Source organism: Amblyomma americanum, chromosome 1 (genome assembly GCF_052857255.1).
Source record: "Amblyomma americanum isolate KBUSLIRL-KWMA chromosome 1, ASM5285725v1, whole genome shotgun sequence".
Lineage (NCBI taxonomy): Eukaryota > Metazoa > Arthropoda > Arachnida > Ixodida > Ixodidae > Amblyomma > Amblyomma americanum.
Window position 1 is genome coordinate 69,810,912 of NC_135497.1, and position 24,727 is coordinate 69,835,638.

General features: G+C 41.3%; 1 protein-coding gene across 1 annotated transcript; it reads right to left on the reverse strand.

The window, feature by feature from the left end:
* Positions 1-2,219: 2,219 nt before the first annotated feature.
* LOC144112971 (ribonuclease H2 subunit A) lies at positions 2,220-24,131 on the reverse strand. Its single transcript, XM_077645819.1, has 8 exons — positions 23,921-24,131; positions 19,963-20,034; positions 19,770-19,896; positions 15,391-15,478; positions 10,532-10,669; positions 9,754-9,841; positions 7,648-7,771; positions 2,220-4,239 (listed from the first exon to the last, which is right to left on the reverse strand). The coding sequence occupies exons 1-8, from the start codon at positions 24,045-24,047 to the stop codon at positions 4,089-4,091; spliced, it is 915 nt and encodes a 304-aa protein (XP_077501945.1). The 5' UTR covers positions 24,048-24,131; the 3' UTR covers positions 2,220-4,088.
* Positions 24,132-24,727: the final 596 nt, after the last annotated feature.

Below are 24,727 nucleotides of genomic sequence, written 5' to 3' on the forward strand. Positions count from 1 at the left end.
GCAGGCGGGCAGGTGGTTCCAGTCTGAGCTGGTCTTGGGCAGGAAAGAATGAAAGTACTGGTTAGTTCTGCAACTTGGAACATTTACTTTGAATCGGTGATCAATACGGGATGATACATAACTTGGAGCAGTGAAAAGAATTTGTTTTAATGATTCATTTGTGCAATATATTTCGTGGAAAGTTAAAAGTTTGGAAAGATGACGCCGCAGTGAAAGGTCTGGAAGGTCTAGAGTTCGCTCCATGAGTGTGCCGCTAGACGAACGAGAGTAGTTAGACAAAATAAAACTGGCTGAACGATTCTGAACAGATTCTAAGGCATTAATCAGTGATTTGATGTTAGGGTCCCGTACGGAATGCGCATATTCTATGTTAGATAGAACGACCGTTTTATACAGAAGTAGTTTTAAACTAACCGGAGCAAGTGAAAAGTTACGGCAAAGGAAACCAAGCATGCGATTAGCATCGTTAGTTATGTGCTCGATATGCGTTTTCCATGAGAGGTCATTGGTAATGTATACGCCAAGATACTTATATGCAGAAACAAAAGCTAAGGGGGAGCCATTTAGAATATATGGATGCGGGTTAGCTTTGTAAGGTATTTGTGTTACTTTCATTGCTTTACATTTAGATGCACTAAGCTTCATTAGCCAAGTGTCGCACCAAGTAGAAATGTTATTAATGTCAGATGGAAGAACTAAGGTACCAGATGGGTTGGAAATTTCTCTGTAAATTACGCAGTCGTCAGCAAACAGCCTGATAGATGATGTTATGAGATCAGGAAGATCATTAATATAGATTAGGAAAAGGAGAGGCCCTAGAACAGATCCTTGAGGAATGCCCGATGTTACTGAAGAAAGATCAGAATTATGGTCATTAACTGTTACATACTGAGTACGACCGGCTAAAAACACTCAATCCATTTTAATACATTACTATCTATGTTTAGTTTGCCACGAGGATGAGAGACGGTATCGAAGGCATTAGCAAAGTCAATGAAAATGCAATCAATAATCGAAGAACGATCCAAAGCTGAAAAAAGGTCATTAGTAAATGCGATTAACTGCGTTTCACATGAATGATTTCTTCGAAAAGCATATTGATGGGTTGTAAAAAAAGAATTGGACTCAAGGTGACTCATGAGGGCAGAATAGATTACAATTTGCATGGAATAGAAGTTAATGATATTGGTCTGTAGTTTATAGGGCCGTGAATATCACCATACTTTTGTACTAGAACCACCTTGCCCACCTTCCAGTCGTCAGGGAGCGTGCCGGCCTGCAATGACTGAGTAAAAATTTCGGACAACATAAGTGAAGAATAAGTAATAGTGTTTTTCAACATCTTGTTGCTGATACCATCAGCACCTGCAGAAGATGACATTTTAGCATTATCAATAAGTTTGTAAATTCCCTCCCAGTCAATGGTGATGGCATCCATCATTTGGGAGTCAAATGTAGGCATGTCACAAAGAGTAACAGGTGTAGTTGTTACGAAACATAGAGAAAATGAACGATTTAATAATGTGCAACATTCGTTCAGTGGGATCAGGGCACCTTGGTTATTTTTCAGTATGAGATCATATTGCTCATATTTCAGTATCATATTACTCATGAATTTCACGTGGAGTTTATTTAATTTAAATAAAGTTAAACAATGATGTGCCTTGGGCAAAAAACTAACTAAACAAGAAGAAAAACTTCGTACTGGTTATTTCTTGATGCTTGATTAAAGTATAACTCATACACATTGTTCATGAAACTTAAAAGTGCAAAACAAAGAAAAAATTTTTGTAAATTTTTTAGAGACATAGTTCTGCACTAGACTGGAAAATTCAAGGGGTTGTCACATACAGAAAATTTTTTTCCTGAGAGATATTAGGGGAAACTGCTTCTGACAGCTCAATAAAGAGCCCCAAATTTTTTGGAAGAAATCGGAGAGGGTTGAGCGCAAACTCTGGTGCGTTTGGCATGGAATACCCTATGGTTAAGATGTTTACCTTATTTATGATGTCTGCCTACAACGGCATTATAGCGAAACCACATCTACATCTCAAAATGACATTTTTTTTAAATTTTGGTTCACATTCACTCAAACAGCCTATATATTCTAAGAGCCCTGAATTTGGGGTGTTTAAAAGGTGCGCTGCACACAGCTGTGACAAAAAACAAGCACATGTTGTGCAACTATGAAGCTAACAAGTAAAGCGTCCACACTTTTTGTAAAACCGACCAAATTAAATGAAGGTTCCTTAGTTTTAATCACCTAAAATACAGTGTAAGTTCACAGCAGAAAATTGCACACTCAACAACAACAACAACAAAAAAACACTCGTCAGTGCAAGTTCCACGAAAACACCCTCACTGTGGGAGATTTTTAAACGCACTGAGTAAGGTTTTCAGGAGAAATGCATGAGGAATGAACAATCGAAGGTGCTCACGCACACTGCACATGGCAGCAGACAGTGTGACCGGTCGCTGCCATGCACAGCATTCCAGCTAGAGCTCCTGGACGAGGCCTAGCAGCATTAACAAGCCACAGAAGTCAACATGTCACAAACTTATTGGTGCACCTTAGACCTACAACTTCACACGCAGGTGGTGAAAACAAGTGTCATTTAACGTACATGGAAACGACATGTCACCATAAAAGACAAAGATGGCACTGCCATTAACAACATGGATAAAATAATTAAGGCAGTGAAAGAATTCTTTATGAATAGTACAATACTCAAAATAACCAGAGAGCTGCACCTGTAACACCGAAGTCGCAGTTGCTGTGGTTGTAACTAAAGAAGTCAAAAAAGCTTAGGACCTAGTGTTTGTACATTTGATGAAAGAGAGCAGAGATACAGTGCTAAAAAAACTTGCACCCTGCCTTATGACTTTAGAGGTACCAGAGGCATGGAAGAATACAAATATACTACTAATTCACAAGAAAGGTGGTAATAAACACCTGGAAAACTACAGATCCACTAGCTCACTATATGCTGTGTACTAGGCATTTACCAAAGTAATAGCCAATAGGATCAGGGCACTACTAGATTCAACCGTCTCATGGAACATACAAATTTTCAGAAGAGGTAATCGACAATAGATCCCACACATCATCAATCAAGTCATAAAGAAATTATTACAATACAAGGCATCTTTATATAAAGCCTCCCTAAGTATGAACAAAAATTTCTGGAAACAGCAGCAGTCAAGCAAGTGTGGTGAAACTGAGGCATAAAGAAACCACATGTAAAGTTGTTGAAAATATGCACAAGGACCTTCGCTCTTCACAAGAGGACTGAGAGAGAGGACAACAGTCAAAAGGGGTGACGACAGGGGTACACAATTGCAGGGTGTGTGGTTTGTCTAGCGGCATGGGTAAGCTAAAAGCTAGGGCATTAGTGGGAGGGCTCTGGATGAATCTCAACTATATGGTGTTCTTTGATGTGCACCGAAATTTTAGAACAAAAATGTTTTTTTTTGTATTTTTAAAAAGCAGCGACCACACTCTGGAGTCAACCTGCGAATTGATGCTCAGCAGCACAATGCCACAGCCACAACACCTCAGCAGCAGGTTTACAGTTTCACATCACTCACAACAGTGGGCTGCCTCACACATGCCTCAACAAAGCTTTTAAACTTTTGCACAGCACTAGTCACCTGCAAAGGCTGGTGCTACTTATCCAAGATATTTGTATGTTACAGAGCAGTTACTTTTTCTGGTGACCATAATTAACATTAATGTTAACATTAATACACTGTTCCATCACAAATGCGTAACCAACATGCCCAAGCTGCTGTCCTGGCAGATAGCCCACAAGCTAGTTTTGGAACGTTAATCCTCACTTACCGTGCCAACCTAACAATTACTTGGAGAGCTAGGAGTGCAACATTAAAGTCCCAAAAAGTATACATACAATGATTTAAGTAGTTTATTCAATGAATTACAATGAATTATTCAGTTGTAAGCCTCGTCTGGCCTAGCTGTTATATGTGCAGCAACAATAAAGGGTAAACCATGCTGCCTGGAGTGAAATACAGAAGTGCACAACTGGTGCGAACAGTGCAATGCATGAGGTATGTGCAAATACAACAAGCTACAGCTGGTGAACTTGGCTCATTCCTCGTCTGGTAAAGAATGAACTCTCTTTTTCAGTTGGTTTCTTGCCTCGCTTCGGGTCGTGCTTGAAAAAGGACTGGATTGATGCCATGCCAAGCTTGGCTGCACCATTCTGATCTTCTTCATCCCTATTGTACAAGAAGCAAGCGTACTATTAGGCTTCATTAATAGGACACACGATTAGTATAAGTGATACTGCTAAATGATGCATCACCTGGAAAGACTAGTCATTCTAGGTACAGCAGCCACTAAAATTTTTATGTACCATTATTACAGATTGTTATGTCCTGCAATCAACAATATCATGTGTAAAAAGTTCTATTCATGCAACATTAGCACATCGAACGACACTGTATAATAAAGTGGAAGGTTTCTTTGCTTCCTCAAAGGAGCTCTGATGTAAGTGGTGGCATGACCTTCAGAAAATGCCATCCTGAAAGGAATTACCAAAATGTCATGTGCAGCTGTACGTAGCCGTTAGGGCAAATATTTCTACCATCCCTTCCTTAATTTGTGCCTCCAACAAAACCTCTGGATGGATCATCTGGATGGGACATGGTTCCAGGTTCAAATGTGTTACCTACATTTCAAATGTGGTTGGGACGGAGCAGATAGCTATGCTTGCCTCTTAGTTTGACCATGCACAGCAATATATTTCATAAGTGTTTCCAGGTAGCATTAGGCAGACGGTTTTAACAGCTCCACATGTGCTGTAGATGACATACTCGTGCAGAGCACAGCACAGACCACGAGAATGGCTTAAGGTGATCATAACCAGAAGCTGGAGAAGCCACTCAAGAGATGCAGAGAACAAAAAATCTTAATTAACGTGCAGAATCTAAAGGTGAGTGACAAAGAAGTGCCTTTTTCAGGTAATAAACTGACAAGCAAAGGACTTGTTGCAGATCGTTAAAAGGTCAAAGATGCCACCAACCACAGATGTCAAGAGAGTCCTTCAATTGCTTTGGTTTATAGGAGTTTGACATCCCAAAGCAACTCAGCTTATGAGGGATCCTTCAATTGTGGGGCATGTTGAACTGCTATGCCAGATTTTTACAAAGCATTTCTGAAGTCAAGGAGCCAATAAGGAGACTGAAGGCAAATGAATTAGCCAAGTGGGCATGGGAAATTGAGCAAGCACAAGAGTTTGAAGCTGTGAAACATCAGTTCACAGCTGCCCCAGTGCTAGCCTTCAACAATGAAGGAGACAATTTACCATACAGTGAGGTGAGATTGAAAGGGACTTCGAGCGGCATTGCTTCAAAAGGGATCATATGTCTTTTTTGCCAGCCGAGCACTTACCCCAAAAGAAACGATGTACAGTCAAGCCCACTTATAACAGCCGCTGTTATAACAAACACTCATTTATTACAAACGTGGTTGGTGCTACAGTCAAAATATGTGTTACAGCAATTGCACTGTGCCTCAGATACAATGAACAACTGTGATAGCGCAACTCGGTTAAAGCGAACAAGGAGGCGCCGTAAATTCAGCCCCACAGTAAAGAACATGTGCCTCACCCTGGCATGGAGACTGAAAACCCAGAAGCTACGAAACACACTATGAAATTTCCAACAGTATGCATTAGTCCAGCACATGAAAGTGATCACAGACCACAAACATTTTCTGAAAAACAAACATAAGAGACACGCAAAACAATCTGTTGACTGCAAAAATACAATAAAATTTTGCACTGAAACCGCTGGCCAAGCATGCAGCGATGGGCTGCTGTGTCATTCGGTGCATGCACATGAGCTAGTTGGTCTCAAGCGGAAGTAGAAGCAAGGTGCACGCAAAAGAGGGCCAGTGTTGAAAGCAAAACAAGCGCACGAGGTCAATGAAAAACCAATGGCAGCTATATGAGAAGTTTGACTGTCAGTCACATAGTATACCTTGCTGGCATGACCGGTCACATAGCGTGTGTTCTCCAATCGGTTCTCACTTCAATGCTCCTGCCAGCGAGACGCCGTGCGCATACTAATAACGCAATCGATACATTCTGCATGTACGTGCATTGCACTAGCTTCCTCGCTGCATCCGTACAACTTTGTCGAGGATTGAAGGCCGACCTACCGCCAGTTGCCATGACCGCTTATATCATAATTATGTAGTAATATTGCGTCCCTAAACAAGTTCATTGGCAGGATCGATTTTTGACGAGACGCGCATGACCACTCTGTACAGCTTGGAACACGCTATAGAACCTGCATGAAGAGGCAAGTGCGCATAAAGGAGCTTTGCCGGACTTTTCATTTTTTGCTATAATAGAGGAAGTTCACGTACTACAAACCTCATATACAAAGAATGCGATTGCCGTGACCATGAGGTTTGTTATAAGTGGGCTCAACTATATTCTCAGGCTGAATAATAAAAATGTTTAGAGCTGTTTTCACACTGTGAAAGTTCCACCAGTATGCATTTGTCCAGCACACGAAACGGACCACAAACAATTTCTGAACAGTAAACTTATGACCTGAGGATAGCAAGGCGAGCTAATTGCTACAACCAGAGTTGTACGACATTGAGCTTGAATAATGCCTGGGCATGGATACACAGAAGTAAGTACATAATGTTGCATGCCAACATGTAAAACAAGAAACTCTGACAAGATTAGAAGTTTCACTGGAAAGGATGTCACAATGTGCAAGCTGATGAGTGCTGTCCTAAAAGGTTGACTGAACAATACAAAAAGCCTTGCTTCTGATGCCAAACAGTACTTCACATTCAGAGATGAACTCGTAGTAAAAGATATAACAGTGTGCAAGTGCCAGTGTGTCATCATCCCTGTAAGCATGCATGCTGAAATCATTAGAAGACTGCAGTTTTCTCATACTGGAACTGAAAGTTACCTCAGAAGGCCATGGAATGCGTTTCCTGGCTACAAATGTACCAGGAAGTGAAGGAACAATTAGCTACATTTGTAGTATGTCTAGTACACAACAGGATGCAGCAGAAAAGAAAAAAAAACCATCAGCCACACCCAGCATTAACACAGCTGTGGAGTCGGCATCTATGTAGTGCAGATGTTACCATCGATGATTACTTTTGATATTTTACTCTAATGAATGCTTTTACTGGGTGGGTGGAGGTGGAGTGGGGAGGTGGGTCTAGGGTGGGGTTGAGAGGTGGCTGATGGGTGGTGCTTTTGGAAGGCAGCTGTCTTTTCCACTGCATCTTTAAATTCGATTTCACCATCGCCTTTTTGTTCCACTGCTGCGTGGGCTTCTAGAGGATGTCATTGTGTGAGTGGACATCCCCCTAACAATATATATAATAAGTGGTGCTCCTAGGGGGAGGCTTTACTCACTGAGGCTTCACAGAGATAATGTCAGAATTTTTGTTAAGTATCACTATTACTCCTATCGAAGTAAAACAAGCACTTCAAAGCACATCATATGTGATGAAAGAAAGCACAATGAAGGACTTGTGCCTTTTCAGTGAATGAGTATGAGCTGATAACAAGCACTGCATGAGCACCAGCAGAGCTCTGATCTCAGCAAGGAATCTTTCCTACAGACACATGACTGGAGACTCACCACACTATAGTTGCAGCATGGTCTTCAAGCAACTTTTCTGCTGTCGACCAGCTGAACCGCACAATACCAGGAAATCCAAATACCACATCCATATTATCTGTCAGGAACTTCTTCGTCAGAGGATCTGCATCAGACAAAGCATGAAGTCTGTCATAGCACAACAAGCATCTTAATTTTGGTTGTTTTATTTTATCATTTGTTTGAACACAGTTGAACCTTGCAGATACGTTCCTGGTTCATATGATGAAAATCGTGAGCAATGAAAATGTCTCATGGAGCTAAACTGATCTTCTTCTGACTAATACTATCTGGATAATACAATGTGCCAGTAAGTATGCTAAAAATTTCGCCAATTTGGATCGTATAATGCATTTAGTTCAGTTCGGTTCAGTTTTATAGGTTTTAACGTCCTAAAATGACTGAGGCTAAGAGAGACGCAGTAGTGAAGAGCTCCGGATAATTTCGGCCACTTGGGGTTTTTTAGCACGCACTGGCATTGCACAGTACATGGGTCTCTAGTATTTCGCCTCCATCGAAATGCGACCACTGCAGCTGGGATTGAACCGCGCCTTTTAATACAGCAGCCTAGCGCCATAACTACTGAGCCACCACAGTGGCTAATACGTTTAGTGGCCATGCGAACGTGTGTGAACATACGAGTGGCCCAAGCCTTGGCGCATGCGACATCAGCAGAAGCTCTATGGCAGGCAGCCGCCAGAGTGGCTTTTTCACAACACATTAATGCAATGGGGGGTGAAGCATCTGAAAATAACGATGCGCAGGAGCGGCCAACCAGGGGGCATGTGACACAATCACAAGTGTAGCGGCAGTCAGCTGAGAGAGTGGATTTAGCGCACAGCATACACGTAACAGGGTGATGCATCTGTAAATGACAACAGTGACAATGAAGAGGTCGCGGCTACTTTCACCTTTGCTGTAGGCCGGTTCGGATATGTTGCCAAACGTGTTTCACACATCAAACTCAAACATGATAGAAGTCTCTCAGCACTATAAAAGCTCTTCAGATCTTGTGCCAACAAGTGCTAAGAAACCTTTACAAGAAGTGAAAGTGCTTGAGTCACATTTTTCCAAACCTTGCTGGCTTTGGATCATACGTTTTACTGGAAAATACCCCCGCATATTTTAAAAATGTATCAATGACGTTCTACAGAATATACATGGCACTGTCCATGACACAGAACAAAACGAGGTTGTCAGTCATATGACAGGGCCCTGCTCCAACTGGGTGCAGCAGCCTCACTAGTAGAGACTATAAAGCACATCACACATCCGTAACTATAATACATCCCCCTACAAAATGTATGCACCTTAGAGAATGTGAGAAGAGAAGAACAAACTGTTTCTGTTGATGTGGTGTAAATATCTTTTTTTGTGTGTGTATTTTGCAAGCTCAATTTTCATAAAAATTTGGTCCACACTGAAATTTCAGAATAATTCACCGATACAATTTCGTGAGCTTCCTGGATATTACATGGCTGCTAGCCTTGATTAGGCAATGAATAATAGTTTAAAATGAAGCCCTCCAGATAACCAGAAAACATAGCATTTGCTATTTTATCCACACTAACAATAGAAGCTATGCTGCCAAAATGACAGAATCACTGGATGCACTCATAGTGGACATACACCATTTGGATCTAAATTTTGCATGTGCGACAGCATGCAATGCTTGTAGGACGAATTCTTCATGTACTGCTAGGATTCATAAAGATTATAAATACTAGCCAAATATTGGCCATCTACAATATTTCCCTGGTAATCAAATTAGTCACACAATAAAGATCATAAAGTGCAATTGTTATAGAGCACACTATTGCTAATTCAAGAGTCATACAGTACACACAAAAATTGATTTCTGCCATCCTGAATAATAATTGTTATCTGGATGCAGAAATACTTTTCAGCCCCTGGTGTCACTAGTACCCCCTCTGCACATAAAAAAGCCTGCTTTGTGGAATAAACCTCAGCTGAAGTCCGGTGTCCGTGGTGTCTACTTTCTTTGCCCGTGCGTTTTTGTGCACTGGAATGATGTCTCATAATGATAGACAAAAGCAAAACTCCCAAAACTGCATAGCCGCCTCTCACCATTTGGATATCCAGAGCCATAGTCCCCTGGTTTCACATTTATGCCTTCTGGAAACTGCCAAGATCGAACAGCTCGATCTCGAGCAACCTGAAACAGGAAGTTGTAACAATATCATCTGTGTCATCTAAAATGGCAAATAAAGAATAATACACAACTTTGTTAAATTCAAATAAGTGCCAAGAAAATGCCAGGCTTGCTTTTCATTTAATTCATGAAGGCTGCAAAGTAATGACAGTGAGAAGGGACACTATGGGAAGATGAAGCAACTTTAAATCACCCCAGTTTTCTCCTGTGTGTGACGACAAGAGTATTTCACAAGGAAGACCACCCTGGGCTCTTAAATACGAAAAAAATTTTGGTGCCTGCAAAGAAATTAAGCTCAAGGGAGGAACAAACTTCTCCAGTTTTATGGTTTATGGGGGATTTAACGTCCCAAAGCGACTCAGGCTATGAGGGACGCCGTAGTGAAGGGCTCCGGAAATTTCGACCACCTGGGGTTCTTTTACGTGCACTGACATCGCACAGCACACGGGCCTCTAGAATTTCGCCTCCATCGAAATTCGACCGCCACGGCCGGGATCGAACCCGTGTCTTTCGGGCCGGCAGCCGAGCGCCATAACCACTTAGCCACCGCGGCGGCTAACGAAACTTCTCCAGTTTTCTATCATAAAATGAACCAGCAAGAACTAATGCAATGACTTGCTATTGGCAGCAGCAGAGAACTGCAGCAAGTGTTGCATACGTGATGTCATGTACCACAAGCAACAGGTATCTTACCTTGGCACAGATGCTAGCTGCACTAACAATTGGGTATGTAGCATCTGCCTTCTTTGCCACAGTCACTTTTATTCCAGGAAAGAGAGCCTCAAGTTTCTTCTGATACTTCTCTGGTGGACCTACAGTGTCCACATACACCTAGAAGAATTACCATTTCAGCCAGAGAAAAATAAACAAATGATAAAAACAAAACTGAAAGGCAGGTCAAAAGGAGCATGAAAGCCTTTCTTCAGTATTGTGACTACGCACTGCAACTTCTGCAAGAGTGTACAAACAAATTATTAGATCTAAGCTTACCGGCTCAGCGCATTAATCAGCAAAAGGTGACTGGCATTAGCGACTGAGAGGTCTGGAGTGGCAGGCGCATTTTGATGTTTTACTGGTGACTGACCCATATGTATGCCGAAACTTCCGAAATTTAAAAAAATTAAATACTTTTGAATATAAAATGTTTATTTCACTTCACAATTCAGAATCATCCTTTTATTAATGGAAAAATTATTCTCAATGCCCACTTTTGAGCCGTCCTACAATTTAAGATGCTAGGCAAATCCGCTACTTGTGACGTATGGTAAACCGTCAAGCATATGACATGGACTTTAAAATCATAGTTCTCATCACATGCGGTGGTTTTCTGACGATAATGCACAAAAATTATTTGTTTTTCTTGCAGATTTAGAGTTACTGCGCAAAAAAAACGGTGTCCTACATGTTACATATAAGTGTGGAAGAATAAATATTGCTTATAAGCAAGTTCAATAATAGATTCTTCATTATAGTTGCACCTCAGTATTTGTAGTTAGATACTTGTTCGACAGGGAATGACTCTAATTCATATATTTAGCTATGTAATATGTTTTCCTGGGTTATTGGAAGATGCACACTTTTGTTAGCATTTAGAACCATACTCCATAGGTCACACCATTTGAAAACACTGTTCAATGCATTGTTCAGGTCATTCTGATCATCCTCATTCGTAACTTGAATGAGTTACATGTAAAGAGTTACATAACATAAAATTACATACAAAGAGTACTAGCAAAATGAAAGGATAACTTTTAAAGCTTTTATTTGATGCTGCCCTTGCCCTTGCAGAGAAAGAAACAATGTAATGTTCTAAAAGTGCATAAGTATTTAACTACGCAATGTTGACAAGACTGTTACCTCAAGTATACCTAGCATAAATCTGCAAAACTTTTCAAAGAAATTTTATGAAACTCACCACAATAAAGTACACAATGTCAAATTTAAGACGAAAATCTCATCTGCATTAAGAATTTTCAAAAATTCATTATTTGCATCATTAAATCTTGACACTGAGCATAATAAGAGGTACATTTTTCTCCAATGTCCTGCGTGCAATACAGAGGAAAGGCTACTTTCCAAATACAAGAAGGCATCGATATATAAACTATTACAGTCAGCCCCCTCATAACAAACCTGTTCATAATGCAAGCTGCATTTCTTATATCACAACATTTATAACAAGTTATACCAAGTAGACTTTTAAAAATAAAATGAGAAATACAACAAAAATTGTTGAAAAAAAAACTGGTATGCAGATTTGTTTTCTTAAAGTGTAATTAATAACTGCAGTTACTAGGTTGCTTACAACAAACAAGTGCTTAGCAGCACTTACATCGAGAATTGTGGTGCAAGCCACTTGTATCACGGATGTGATGTATGAAACTACATCTGACATATTCAGCCACCAACAGTAGATCCCAGTTTCCATCCCTTTCTTTATAAACTCCCTGTTCAAAAATACTCCAGCTTCAAAGAAAATGAGCACAGTTCTTTGATGTCAGTGCTATCGTCTGCATGTGTAAAGTCACCCCAAGGTCAGCAGCAGTGCAGGTCATCCATGAGGCAACAACATATAGTTGCAGCTGGCAATTCAAAAATAGTGCAAGAGAAATGAAAGCTGCAAGCTTTTCTCCAAATCAGCTGATCACAGAGCCTACACAATCCATGGCAAACACTGGTAATAGTTTTGATCTAGTCAACAAATAACCCTGACATTTGTACTGATATACTTCACGTGGATGGAATTTCTGATCATGATGCGATCACTAGTGACATTAATACATCAGTCGAAACAGAGATAATAACTAAAAAGAAAATAAGGTGTTATAATTGAGCTGATTATATCAGTATGAATTCAGAATGGTCTAAGTTCTCAAACCACCTACTCAAAGGTTTTCAGAAGCGCTCTGTAGAAGATAACTGGTCCCTGTTTAAAACTACTCTTAATAGCCTCATTGATAGTTTCATACCAATCACCATCATTTCAAGTAACAACAGTGCACATTAATATAATTGACAACTCTACCTTTTAAATAACAAGAAGAAATTATTTTACAGAAAGAAAAAATATATAATCTTCCAAATACATTTCAAAAGTACAAATCATGTGACAAAGCCTACCAGATTCTGCTCATATCCACTCACCGCCAGTTCTTTGCTCACTAATTATCGTCCTTTTTAAAAAAATCCTAGAAAATTTTGGCATGTCATAAACCCTAACACCCACCCAGACATAATTCTTTTTAATGCAGATAGCACTCCAGTTCCCGAATCTGAGTGCACCCAAAACCTTAACAATGCACTCATAGCTGTGTTTATCTATGAAAATACATCGGCACCTGCAAGAGACAAAACTATAAACACTAATATGCGCAAAGTCATCAGCGCGCCTGCAATTTTAAACTTGCTCAGCAACCTGAAAATTTCCACATGTTCCAATCATCTTGGTTTTAGTAATAAAGTTCTAAAGAATATTTCTGTTGCCTAATGTCTACCACAACCGCGATTTTAAATCAGTCATTATTCACTGGTAAAACCCCTCATGGCTGGCCTACGTACAGAAAAAGTAATTCCCATTTTCAAAAGTGGAGATCGCACTTCTCTCCTCAATTATCGTGCGATCGCCTTGAGAAGTATTGTTTGTAAACTTTTTTTTAAAACTTGTCCTGTACAATGAAATCATTATTTATCTTGAAGACCATAACAATTTTTAACTACCAGCATTGTTTTTGCAAGGGCTATTTATGTAAAACACAACTAGCAGGCTTTCTTAATGAACTACATTCATTACTAGATCTGGGTTTTCAAGCTGATACAATTTTTTTTAGATTTTCCTAAAGCATTTGATCATATACTTCACCATAGGCTCCTACTTAAACTCAAGCAACTCAACATTCATCCCAATGTCATTTCATAGGCAAAAAGATTTTCTATCATGCCAAAATAAGTTCACTTCTTCTAACAATTCTGATTCATCATCAGGAAATGTAACCTACGGATTCCCACGGGGTAGTGTATTAGGTCCCTTACTTTTTTTTAACCTATACTAAATACTTTCTCAAGTGTGTGGTGTCCAGTATCAGGTTATTTGATGATGATAGTGTGATCTACAGTAACAAAATTATCCACATCGACTGTCAAACTTTACAATCGAACCTCGATGCAACATGTTGGTGTTCTTCTCAGCTAATGTCCCTCAAGGTATCTAAAACTAACTGATGTCTTTCACTCGCTGCAACCACATATCTACTAGTTATTTCCTAAATGACACTGGCCTTGAACTTACAACCTCATATAAGTACTTTGGTGTTCACATTCAGTCCAACTTGTCATGGAACCATCACATCAATCTAACTCTGGCTTCTAACCGCTCGCTGGGCTTCGTAAAGCATGCTTTTAAACAGGCCCCCATCAACGAAAAACGACTAGCATAAACGAAACTAATACATCCCAAACTTCAATTTTAGTCAGCTATATGGGATTCTGAGCAGACAAACTTAATAACATCAAAGCCTTGCAGAACCATGCTGTGCACTCAGTTTGAAGACTTAGTGAACCACCACAAGATAGCCCATTCAACTCTTTTTCATAAGTTGTATCATCATCCACTTCTTCATGAGGAATTTTTAAGCTTGCGACTGCCATTCTGCATCATGACTATCCATGCAAGGTGCATCATGACCATCCATGACCATCCGTGCCATTTGTCATACCTATCATTTTGCAAGATCATTCATTCCCCACATAATCAAAGATTGGAATGACTTACCTTCATATATCATCACCGAAACTAATTTATCTAAATTGCAAGAGCTTTTACGGTTATCTATTTCTACCTAGAAAGTTTTTGATTTTTATTTTTTGAATAGAATCTTGCCTTATAAATTTCCCTATTGAATTATATGATTGCTTCTGGATGTTTTACTTTCTGTCCTGTTTGTATTTTGATTTTTTGTCCTTTTTATGTACCAGTTAATGCCTTTCTTTTAGTTGTTAACAATCACATCCCTCGCCTGCACACAATATTATGATGGCTGCACTGTCTCTTGTCTCTGTAATAGCCAAGCAATTATTATTAGTGCGCTCATTAAAAGCAAGACCGGCTTTCACAAGATTTTGTACATTATGGCTTATTCTGGTGCATGCCTCCCACCCCTGCATTCGAAATATATGATATGTTTCTCACAGTTCATGACGTACACTGCAGCCAAGCACATGCAACTGTTGTGATTAAAGACTGCATCTGACAATTAGCTACACTGGTTACACTTTGAAGGAACAACCACTGCTAAGAATACTACCGACACAAAACAGAATGCAAACACTGACGACTTCGTAACCAGTTTTGCAACATGCTGTAGCTCTATGCACATATGCCACTCAAACCTAAACTATGCCTTTGCAAAGCACTGACGAGGAATGAAATGTCATAGCTTATGTTTGCACATCACAGTATAACAGTATAAGACTACTCTCCGGAGTACTCTTAAGAGTACTTTGAAGACTTAAAATCACTTTTCATGAGGACATCAAAGAGAAGATAAACTGCTTACCTCTGCCACATTCACACCTTCCTCCAGAGCACGCCTTATGAGGTTAATAGCAGAATCGTGGCTGATTGAATTGAGGTTATGCTTGGACCTACAATGCAAAAACAACTCTGTTACCTGCTACACAGACTTTCCCCTCTTACATAGTACTACAGGCAGCGTAGTAGCAAAGTGCATGAATAAAATGAAGAGGATGACAAAGTGACTCACTTACAGACAGACTTAAACTTGCATGGCCATGCTAGAGGTTGCTTTATCTGAGAAATGCCTTCCTAAGTAACAGCACCTCTGGTTTACAAAAAAAGTAGCCATCATGAAGGATGCCTCTGTTGGTAATTGAAGGCCATAACACAAGTAGCAATTGTATTTTACAACAACAAATTAAGTAGCACATATCTTATACAGCCACGCTGAATATGGCCTTTTGATTTGGCCTATTAGATCCAACTCAGCAGTTATGCAACACGTGCGAGAAAATATGTAATGAAGGACTGAAGGCCAAAGGACGTTCTGTCACATGTTTTGTACAAAGGACGGCCCAAGCAATAACATTAAGAAAATAAATTTGGGCCCACTCCGACCTGACAACACAGCAAAAGGGAAAAAATGAAAAATAAACATGAAGTAAATAGAACAGATGTGTTAGTTATGCTCTTCATAGGTCCCACAGTAGAATGCACGACAGATCACAACACAATACATCCTCATTTCCCAAAGACGCGAGCAATTTCTGAGATTTTTATGTTGACTAACAAATGTGCCCGCAATGAAATTGAAAATCACTGACCAGAAATGCAGTTGCAATACTGCAAACAACTTATTTTTCACAAGCTCAGTATTTCGCTAATTTAGCTAAAGTCGCAGTTTCAGAATATTTCACCAGCACCAAATTTCGTGACGCAGAACATGCAGATCATTTAGAGCTTCCCTCTTAATGCTTCTATAGGTGTGCAAGCTTTCGAATACATGGTAGGCAGAAACATGGCTCAGCATTACATTGGGCCCTACTGTCACGGCACTGACTGTTATGGAAGTTCGGAAAGAGGACATTTTTTTTTAGCAATTAGAACACTAGCCAAATTCCACACTATTAATGATGACCTGTCCCTTCTTCCCTCCCCTTCCTTTTTTTTCACAGCTTTGCATCATTCAAAAGATGATGATGATTATCGATTTTTATGGTGCAAGGGCATTTAATTTATGGCCAAAGAGCGCCATGGCACAAGATATTTTCCCCTTCTCAAGGTGGGGTCAAAGACCCATTTCCCAAGCATTTGACCCTAAATAAGCCGAGCACCAGACCAGGGGAAAGCTTGTGCCCATTGTATCACCGGTGGGTACCTAGCAGCACTGGGGATTGAACCCCGCACCTCCCACATGCGAGGCGGATGCTCAACCACTTGGCCACCGCTGCGGTATCATCATTCAAAAGATGAATACACACTCTATCAAAAGCTGCCAAATGACCTGATGGCATTTTCGCCTGTCACTGGGCTCCAAAAATTTCACAGAGAGGACAGGGTCTCGATGTAAAGAAGCAAAGCAACAAAAATAAGCATAAAATTGAATGACACGTGGGGATGATTACCCTTCACATGCTTCCCATGTGACCAAATTAATTGGGAGCCCTCCAGTATGGTGACTCTATCTCCTTTATTGCTTCTCATGGAGTGGTTGGGATGTCCACCCTGAGCAGGACAGTTACTGTGCCTTCTTTTCCTCATAACGAACCATAATTACTAACTATCATTGTTCACCACCCATTGAACGAGTCAGACGTGAAGGACTGAGGATGGCCATTTCTAGAAACAAAGGCGCATTTGCTGTGGAAAGAGAACAGGCTAACAAGGAATGCAAGGAATAAGGAAGTCAGTGTAAGTCTTTTATGCATATCTTCTTATTCAAACTAGACACTTTTATGGCACTTTCCAAGCTCTTCAGTGCAATCACATGCTCCTCGCAGATACCCTTGCTACCACCAAGCTGGTTTAGGTTTGCGACTCAACTAATCGCGGTGGAAGCGCTCACAGTAGCAGCTGGCCAGTCAGCCTTCTCGTCAACGTCCTCATCAGATTCCTTGCACTGAGAGAGTTCTAGAACTTCGTGTACTTTTATTTTCGTCAGTGTATGGCTTTGCAATGTCACCGTCATCATCCGCACCAACGAAGTCATCCCAGCCCACATATTGTTGGGCCAGCTGCGGATAGAAGACACGTTGCCACAAATCCACATGCACCCAATAATGTGGTGCTTGACAACAACCTTCATCATTCCTGGGTCCCTAAACGCTGCCTTACGGAAGCAATTCTTGATGTATTCCGCAGTTAATTCCATTCACGGGACCTCTTCATTTCATGGCAGGGAGCAGTGAAATTCAAACTGGACGTCGGAGCACCTGGTTGGCCAACTGCTATCAGTATGCACTTTGACGTGCCGACAGGACACCTTGAGCACGTGAGTTACGCCCATGTCGAGCGCATATTCAGAACACTCTCCCGTTTCACTATGGATGATACGAACGCATGAGCCACGACCACACCATGGAGCACTAAGCGCTGCCAATACATCGCTGGCTGCGCTATCACGTTCCGTGGGGTTTAACGTTCCAAAGCGACTCGGACTATGAAGGACGCCGCAGTGGAGGTTCCGAGTAATTTCCACCACCTGGGGCTCTTTCATGTGCACTGACATCGCACAATACACGGGCCTCTAGCATTTCGCCTCCATTGAAATGCGACTGCCGCAGCTGGGATCGAACCCGCGTGTTTCGGGACAACAGCCGAGCACCATAACTACTGAGCCACCTTGGTGACTCCACTATCACTAGTCACTCTGTACACATAGGGCACACTGAGCATGAACACGTGGCCCGCGCATCCCCAACGTCATGATCACCGGTTGCATTGTACGCACCATGAGTGGTGAGTTGTGGCTGCACGGTCGTAAATAAATCTCATCAATAGTAAACACATCTACGTAAATTCATTTCCCATGCTTCTGCACATGGGTTTCATTAGTTTTGGATGATAGAAAATTTGGGATAATATAAATTTTTGCGCACCCCCGTGAGTTTCATATCAACGAGCTTCTAAACTGTAATGCACCTTGGTATACATGGCCACAAACCCTCATGATCAGCTTCTTTTTGCAATAAATATCGCCTGGTTTTATTTTATCTCAAGCATACTGTGCTAGCCTCTTAAGAAACTGTTCTCGGGTATTCGTTTCTATGGACGACCCACTTTATGGACACTTTATTAGGGACATAAGTGTCCATATTAACGGGGCACCACTGTATTCCAATTATTCTGACTTTCCCACAAGGCCAATAAAGCTAGTATTATGTTGATTATTCAATCCCTGCCATATTTTTCAAGCTCTGAGAAGCACAGTTAGTGCTTAGAGCACTGAAACTCAAGGACTATTTTGGCACTGCTTTTGGTCAGAAGCATCGGCCGTTGAGGGGTTAAACCAGTTGACAGAATTTATTCCATTGAATTCTACACACTAGTAGAATGTCCTTTGAGGCAAGCGGAGTGCTTCTTGCCTCACTTTTATTTCATGACAAACCCATGTCACCACATATGTCTACGATAAACATTCCCTGGCCACTCATCCTTTCAATTTGCACCTTATGTTTGCCCCTCAAGTTTCACACAACAGCACATCACGAAATGAAACCAAGGCAACCTCCCTTCCCATAGAATTTCACTATCATTACATGTGTATACAATCTGCACGGCCTTGCATCCAGCATTGCTAAAGAAAGGAACTGGCTGCCACGCCAGCATCTTGGGTCCCTGACAATACAAACAAAAAAGTGCTTAATCGCAATGACTGATCTCCCACCTAGGTATCCAAGATGACTCGGACAATTGATGAAAAGCACATAAGCTTAGTTTTTTTTGGCTTTCTGTTGAGTGAACAAGACTTCCCAAACCTGTGGTCAGCACTCCCATTTTCCGCTTTTCTTTTGGCATGCGAGCAAATGCCAGTTGAGAATAGTTTAGATGAAATTAGAAAAGAGGATGAGCAGAATGCATAGTGAAAAGAATTGATAACCAGAGGTCTCCTTATTTTAAAATAGTAAGCAAGTGGATACCAAAGAAAATGGAACTGAATGCAGCCGAGAGTAAGATGAAGTGACGTGATTAGGAAATTGGTGCGATCAACACACAGTAGTCCTGTAGTGGACTCAAATAGGCTGACATGACGATGAAATCTGACAAACTACAAAAAAATTTTTTTAAACTAAGGCTTGACTATACCAAACTGCTAGATACAGTAAACGAATTTATGAACACCTTATATTTTGCTACAAGCTGGTTTTATTGTACATGCAGAGATAGTCTTTTCACAGCAGTATACAAGTGAATACTCACACGTGAAGCATGAGTTCACTGATGACAACAGGAGATATAAGTTCCACCATAAAGCCAAGGAATGAAGAGTTCTTCTCAATAACACTTAGTAGCTCTTCTCTCTTTTCTTCAGTGAGGGTTTTGGAGTCTGGGGATACAAAAAGAAAAAGAATTACCCCTTGAACTTGAAAAGCATGTTCAGAGGTGTGTTTACCTGCAAATCCAAGCTCCTTTAGCTGATCTTTTGCTGAAAGTGGGCAGTAGGCAATCCCATAGACCATTGGGCCTGCAATAGGCAGAATACGTAGTTTTAATTCATTACAATACTTAAGCCACCCTGATTCAAGAGCTGGAATGACAACAAACAACATATCAGCAGTTATATAACGGTTTGTTTCATGCCTCACGTACCTGAACACCAACTACACATCACAGCCATCATTCGGCTGATGAAAACGAAAATGAAACACCATTAAGCAGAAATTCAATAAATTATTTAGCAGTTGTAGATGACCACCACGGGGTGGTCCATATATACTAACTTCTAATGCATCATTCGAAAGAAGGAAACATGCAAGCAAGAATTTGGTGTCTATAGTCCTTAATGTGCACTGACATCACACAGCGCGCACCCATTTTTATAATTTGCCTCCACTGAAATACAGCTGCCGCAGCTGGGATCAAATCTACTGTTTTGGGATCAGCAGCCGAATGCCAAAGCCATTTAGCTATTTAGCGCATAGCCTATCAAAAATGAATATGTACCAACTAGCCCATCAAAAAGCCTTACCAAAGCCACTGAGCCACCGCAGTGGCACAACTAAAAATATTTCAAAAATGAGAAAAAAACTACCTTCATGTACAGCGAAATGGACGCTTTAATGCAAATTAACACAACAAAACATGTAAATCAATGAAAATCCTTCTTTTTTACTGATAGTGCCGTTTCTTTGTTCACCTCTGATGCGTTCCTACTCCTCTCAGCAAAGGCTGTGTGCTGAAAATATAGTGCTGGAACAGCACAAAGTCTGCAATAAGGCAGTCATGCACACATGCGCTGTGTCTTCCCATCTCCATTTTGAAGATATGTATGCGGACACGCTGAGAGACAGGAACACAAAAACTGGTAAAAAATTGGCTGTGGTTCAACTCGGCTGAGCCAGGTTATTCAGAGCGAAAGCTCGACTAAGCATGGTTAGACACGATTTATTTGGCGCAGCGCAGCGGCAGTACTGCATAGGCAGCGAGCACTGCCCTTTACTCAGCAAGAGAGAATCATATGGTTAGTCACGTGACACAACTGGCGAGAAAGCGGTCGGAGCGGCGTTCGGCACAGCGGCAGAACGAGCAGTAACAGCTGCGACAAGTCACGTGGTATGACATCATAGCCACACCCGCGGTCAGCCTCCGGTTAAGAGGTCAAATCCAAGTGCCATTTGACCTTCAGCTTTGCATGCGAGAAGTGGAGCTTGCACTCCAAAAATTGTCTTTCAGAGCTCTTTAAGTAAGAAAGCAGTGCGATAAACAGCAATAACTTTTTCCGGTGTTTGCAGATGGCTTAATTCACAAAAAATTGGTTCTGGGAACAATTCCAGCAGTTGAAAAAGTGCAGTTGGGATATACAAGAGCTGTGGCTCCATGGGCAGATCTATGAGGAGGGGGGAGGGGGGGGGGGGGGGGGGGGGGGACAGTGGGATCGGTCACTTCCCCCACCAAGAGAGAAATTTTAAAAAGAACCATCTAAAACGGTAAATCTTTACAGAGTACAGCAATGAAAGGCACATTGATACACTGGCCTGCAGGCAAGTGTAGGATAGCAGCTGCCTAGTGTACAATTTCCTAATGCCACTTTTCGTTACCTTCTACAAGTAATTTCTGTACCAGTAATACTTTTGTTTGGGAATGGGTAATAAATCTACTCTGACATCAGCTGCGATTTGTCCCTCCTTCATGTCAACTAGCAAACACAATAAGTCATTCATTGTAGCTGTCTTGAACAGGCAGTTAATGTTGAGGTCATTTGGCTGCAAGTGACCTATACAGCTACCTACAATGATGAATTAGTTTAATTTAGCTGGTACCTCCCACAGTTTTCTGCTATCTCACAAAATTTAGCATCCATGAACTGTTTTGAAATATCAGAATCAAATCATGAAAAACTGAGCTCTGAATAAAAGGGATGTTCAACATGCACTAATCAAGACTTGATCTTTTTACCAAACGCAACGGGATCAGCACTGCAGGTGCTACACTAGCCAGCCATTGCATGTGCTAAAGAACACAGGTTAATGGAACTTTTTAAGACAAGCTAATTGTAGCACAGTGTACAGCAGGTGCCCTTACATCATACACCCCCAACACTTGCTTCTGTGTTTCTTGAAAACAACAATTCAGCTGTACTTAACTCCCAGTGGTAGCACCAGGGTAGCTCAAAACTATTTTTTTTCTGTATTTTTTGGTCTTGTGAAAAAAAGCAAGAATGTTAGTAGTCAAGTGCATGAAATAAAAGGACAACATATTGTTGTCCAAAACTAGGTCACTTCAGCACATGAAGGTTCCACAAATTTTTGTATAGCTAAGAGTCACACGAAGGCCTGAAATATTTTTAACAGCAAAATGTCTGGTACTGCACTCAGAATGAACAACATAGCAGCTGCTAGAGTTCTACTGGCACTACAGTTCTGTCCATACTGGACCTATTTCTTCTGACATGTGCCCCTTCGAGAGGGTACTAAACAGCACAAGGTATTCAGAGACTACTACCAGTACGTATTGTCTCAAAAAGTGTACGAACATTTTTTGCTGCGCTGTATCAATTTCATAACCACAGCGTCCTAAATGGTTAGGTTAGGCTCGGCTCATTTTCACAGAATTCAAGTGGCAGTTACTGTTCCATCTGCACATAATTTCAAGAGCGACTGATTTTTTTCAAGCCTGTGTAGTGTCATGCCCACACAGAACAACATAACTAGTGCGAAAGTTCTGTCCAGAAGTACCCGTACATGCATCAAGATTCGCTATGTGGATTGTTTTGCTGTGTCGTTTTGTCGGAAGTGGTCTGGTTAGGTTTGCTGTCTCTAGGGGACTTAAAGGGTTTCTGAAATGCCTTCCGAGGAGAGCCCATCAACTTGCTCAGTCGCTGCATGGTGTTGTCATGAACACATGAACACCTGACTTGTTATTGCAGCAGAAAAACCTTAGTCACGTCACACGCGAAAGTTGGCAAGCCCTTTCCGGCGACTTTTTCATGCTCGCACCCTCCTCCGTCGCACCGCTCCTGCGTGTACCAGTTCCGAGATGGCTATTCGTTAGAATCTTTCAGACATCAGCAGCTGCTATGACCGCGGCCAATAACCGGCATAGCTCCGACGAGCAAGGAAGCTGCGCCCCCGGCAGTGCGGCCGGCGGGCTAGCGCCGACCTTTCAGAGGGTAAAAAGTGACGAGAGGAGAGGGAAAGGCGCGTAGTCGCTGAAATTCAGATCTTGACTGCAGATAACTCAACTTCTACAAAGCGCATCGAAAAATTCTTCCTGGAGGATATTTGTGAAGCGGCGTCCTTTAACATCACAGCATACCGCAACTTCATTTTAGAGCCCCTTTCAGAGCCCCCTTAAGTAACAGTTATTGTTTCGTCTGGACGTAATTGAGAATGATTTTTGTTACGCCTGGACGAAACTGCTACTTTGATTCAGCACCCTTGTCGTAAGACCGAAACCTGTGCTGCCAGCTCATAACACGGTCATAACCCCAGTATGTATTGATGAGAGCAAGTCGCTGATGCTGTGAAACCAATGTGTGCGATATGCGCACTAAAGCCTGGCGTGGACAGCGATCTTCTCGCCAGAGTGCCACATTTGGCTACGGATGCCTGCACAAACGCTGCTTTACCCAAAACGTTTCTCGAAAGCAAGTTTCACCGACGTCATTCCCTAGCTACAATCTACGCTCCTTGGGCTTGACTTCCTTGGTTCAAAGGGGCATCAATACTGGGCGTTCGAAGAAAGCTCTTGAACCTATTGATCAAATTCTAGATTCCATTCGCCTAATAACTCGTCAAAGTCCGGGCCAAAACGGTGCTTCTAGCAAGGTTCTTTTTTCATTATTTCTACACACAATGACTACCCTCATATGAGCGAGCAAAGTAAAAAGTAAGGAGTTGGAACACAAATACCCAAAACTGGTCCTCTTCCTGCTTCGTCCACCCCTAGAATACAAGGCTCAGCTTTTGTAATATCGGGGACGATCGACTTAACTAATGCATTCTGCTTATTATTCTTATTAAACGAATCCAAATCCATATTGCTACTGACGCACAATTCTGCGGGAACCACAAGTACCAATCACTGCAGGCACCAGCTAACTTTTGGCGCCTTTCAAACAAGAACTGGATTGGATTGGTTTGGATTAGAATTGATTTTTTCTAGCGCGAAGAAAAGACGCATTAATCACAACACAGGACTTGCACAGGATAGCGCCTGTCCTGTGTTGTTTTTTTCTCGTGCCCTCGTTGCTACGCGCTAGATTAATGCATCAATGTGTGGTACTGTGTTTGAAGTTAAGAATTAACAGGAATGGCTGGCATAGTACACTGTGTAAGCTGGCAATAAAAGAAGCGAAAACGGGACTCTCCTGTACGGTACCACATAGGCAACGCTTTTTTTTTATTTGCTGCTTTCTCGGTGTAATTAAATAATTGTTACGTGCCGTAACCCGTGAAAAGATTACTATATGTAAGATCTCTATAGATGACCATTAGCCAAGCTTTTTTACTGAATGGTAATGGTAAAAACTGGGGGCTTCTTTAACAAAATATGGGTTGGATCGTCAGGAATTACGCACTTAATAAATTATTGCTTGCAGTAAAATCAGTAAAATGATAACGCTTACGGTATCATTTGCAATGAATCTTGGTCCATGTCTTGTGTACTTCTTTTACTTTTATCATTCCTCAAGTACGTCATCGTTGCGCACATCCGTC

What these genes read in the sequence shown, in the direction of transcription:
- LOC144112971 (XM_077645819.1), bottom strand. Translation starts at nt 24,047, where the DNA reads ATGGATTTGGATTCGTTTAATAAGAATAATAAGCAGAATGCATTAGTT. An exon ending in AGTGAACTCATGCTTCACGT is followed by an intron (nt 15,479 to 19,769) that starts GTGAGTATTCAC and finishes TTTGCATTGTAG; the next exon opens with GTCCAAGCATAACCTCAATT. An exon ending in CATGCTGCAACTATAGTGTG is followed by an intron (nt 4,240 to 7,647) that starts GTGAGTCTCCAG and finishes CTTGTACAATAG; the next exon opens with GGATGAAGAAGATCAGAATG.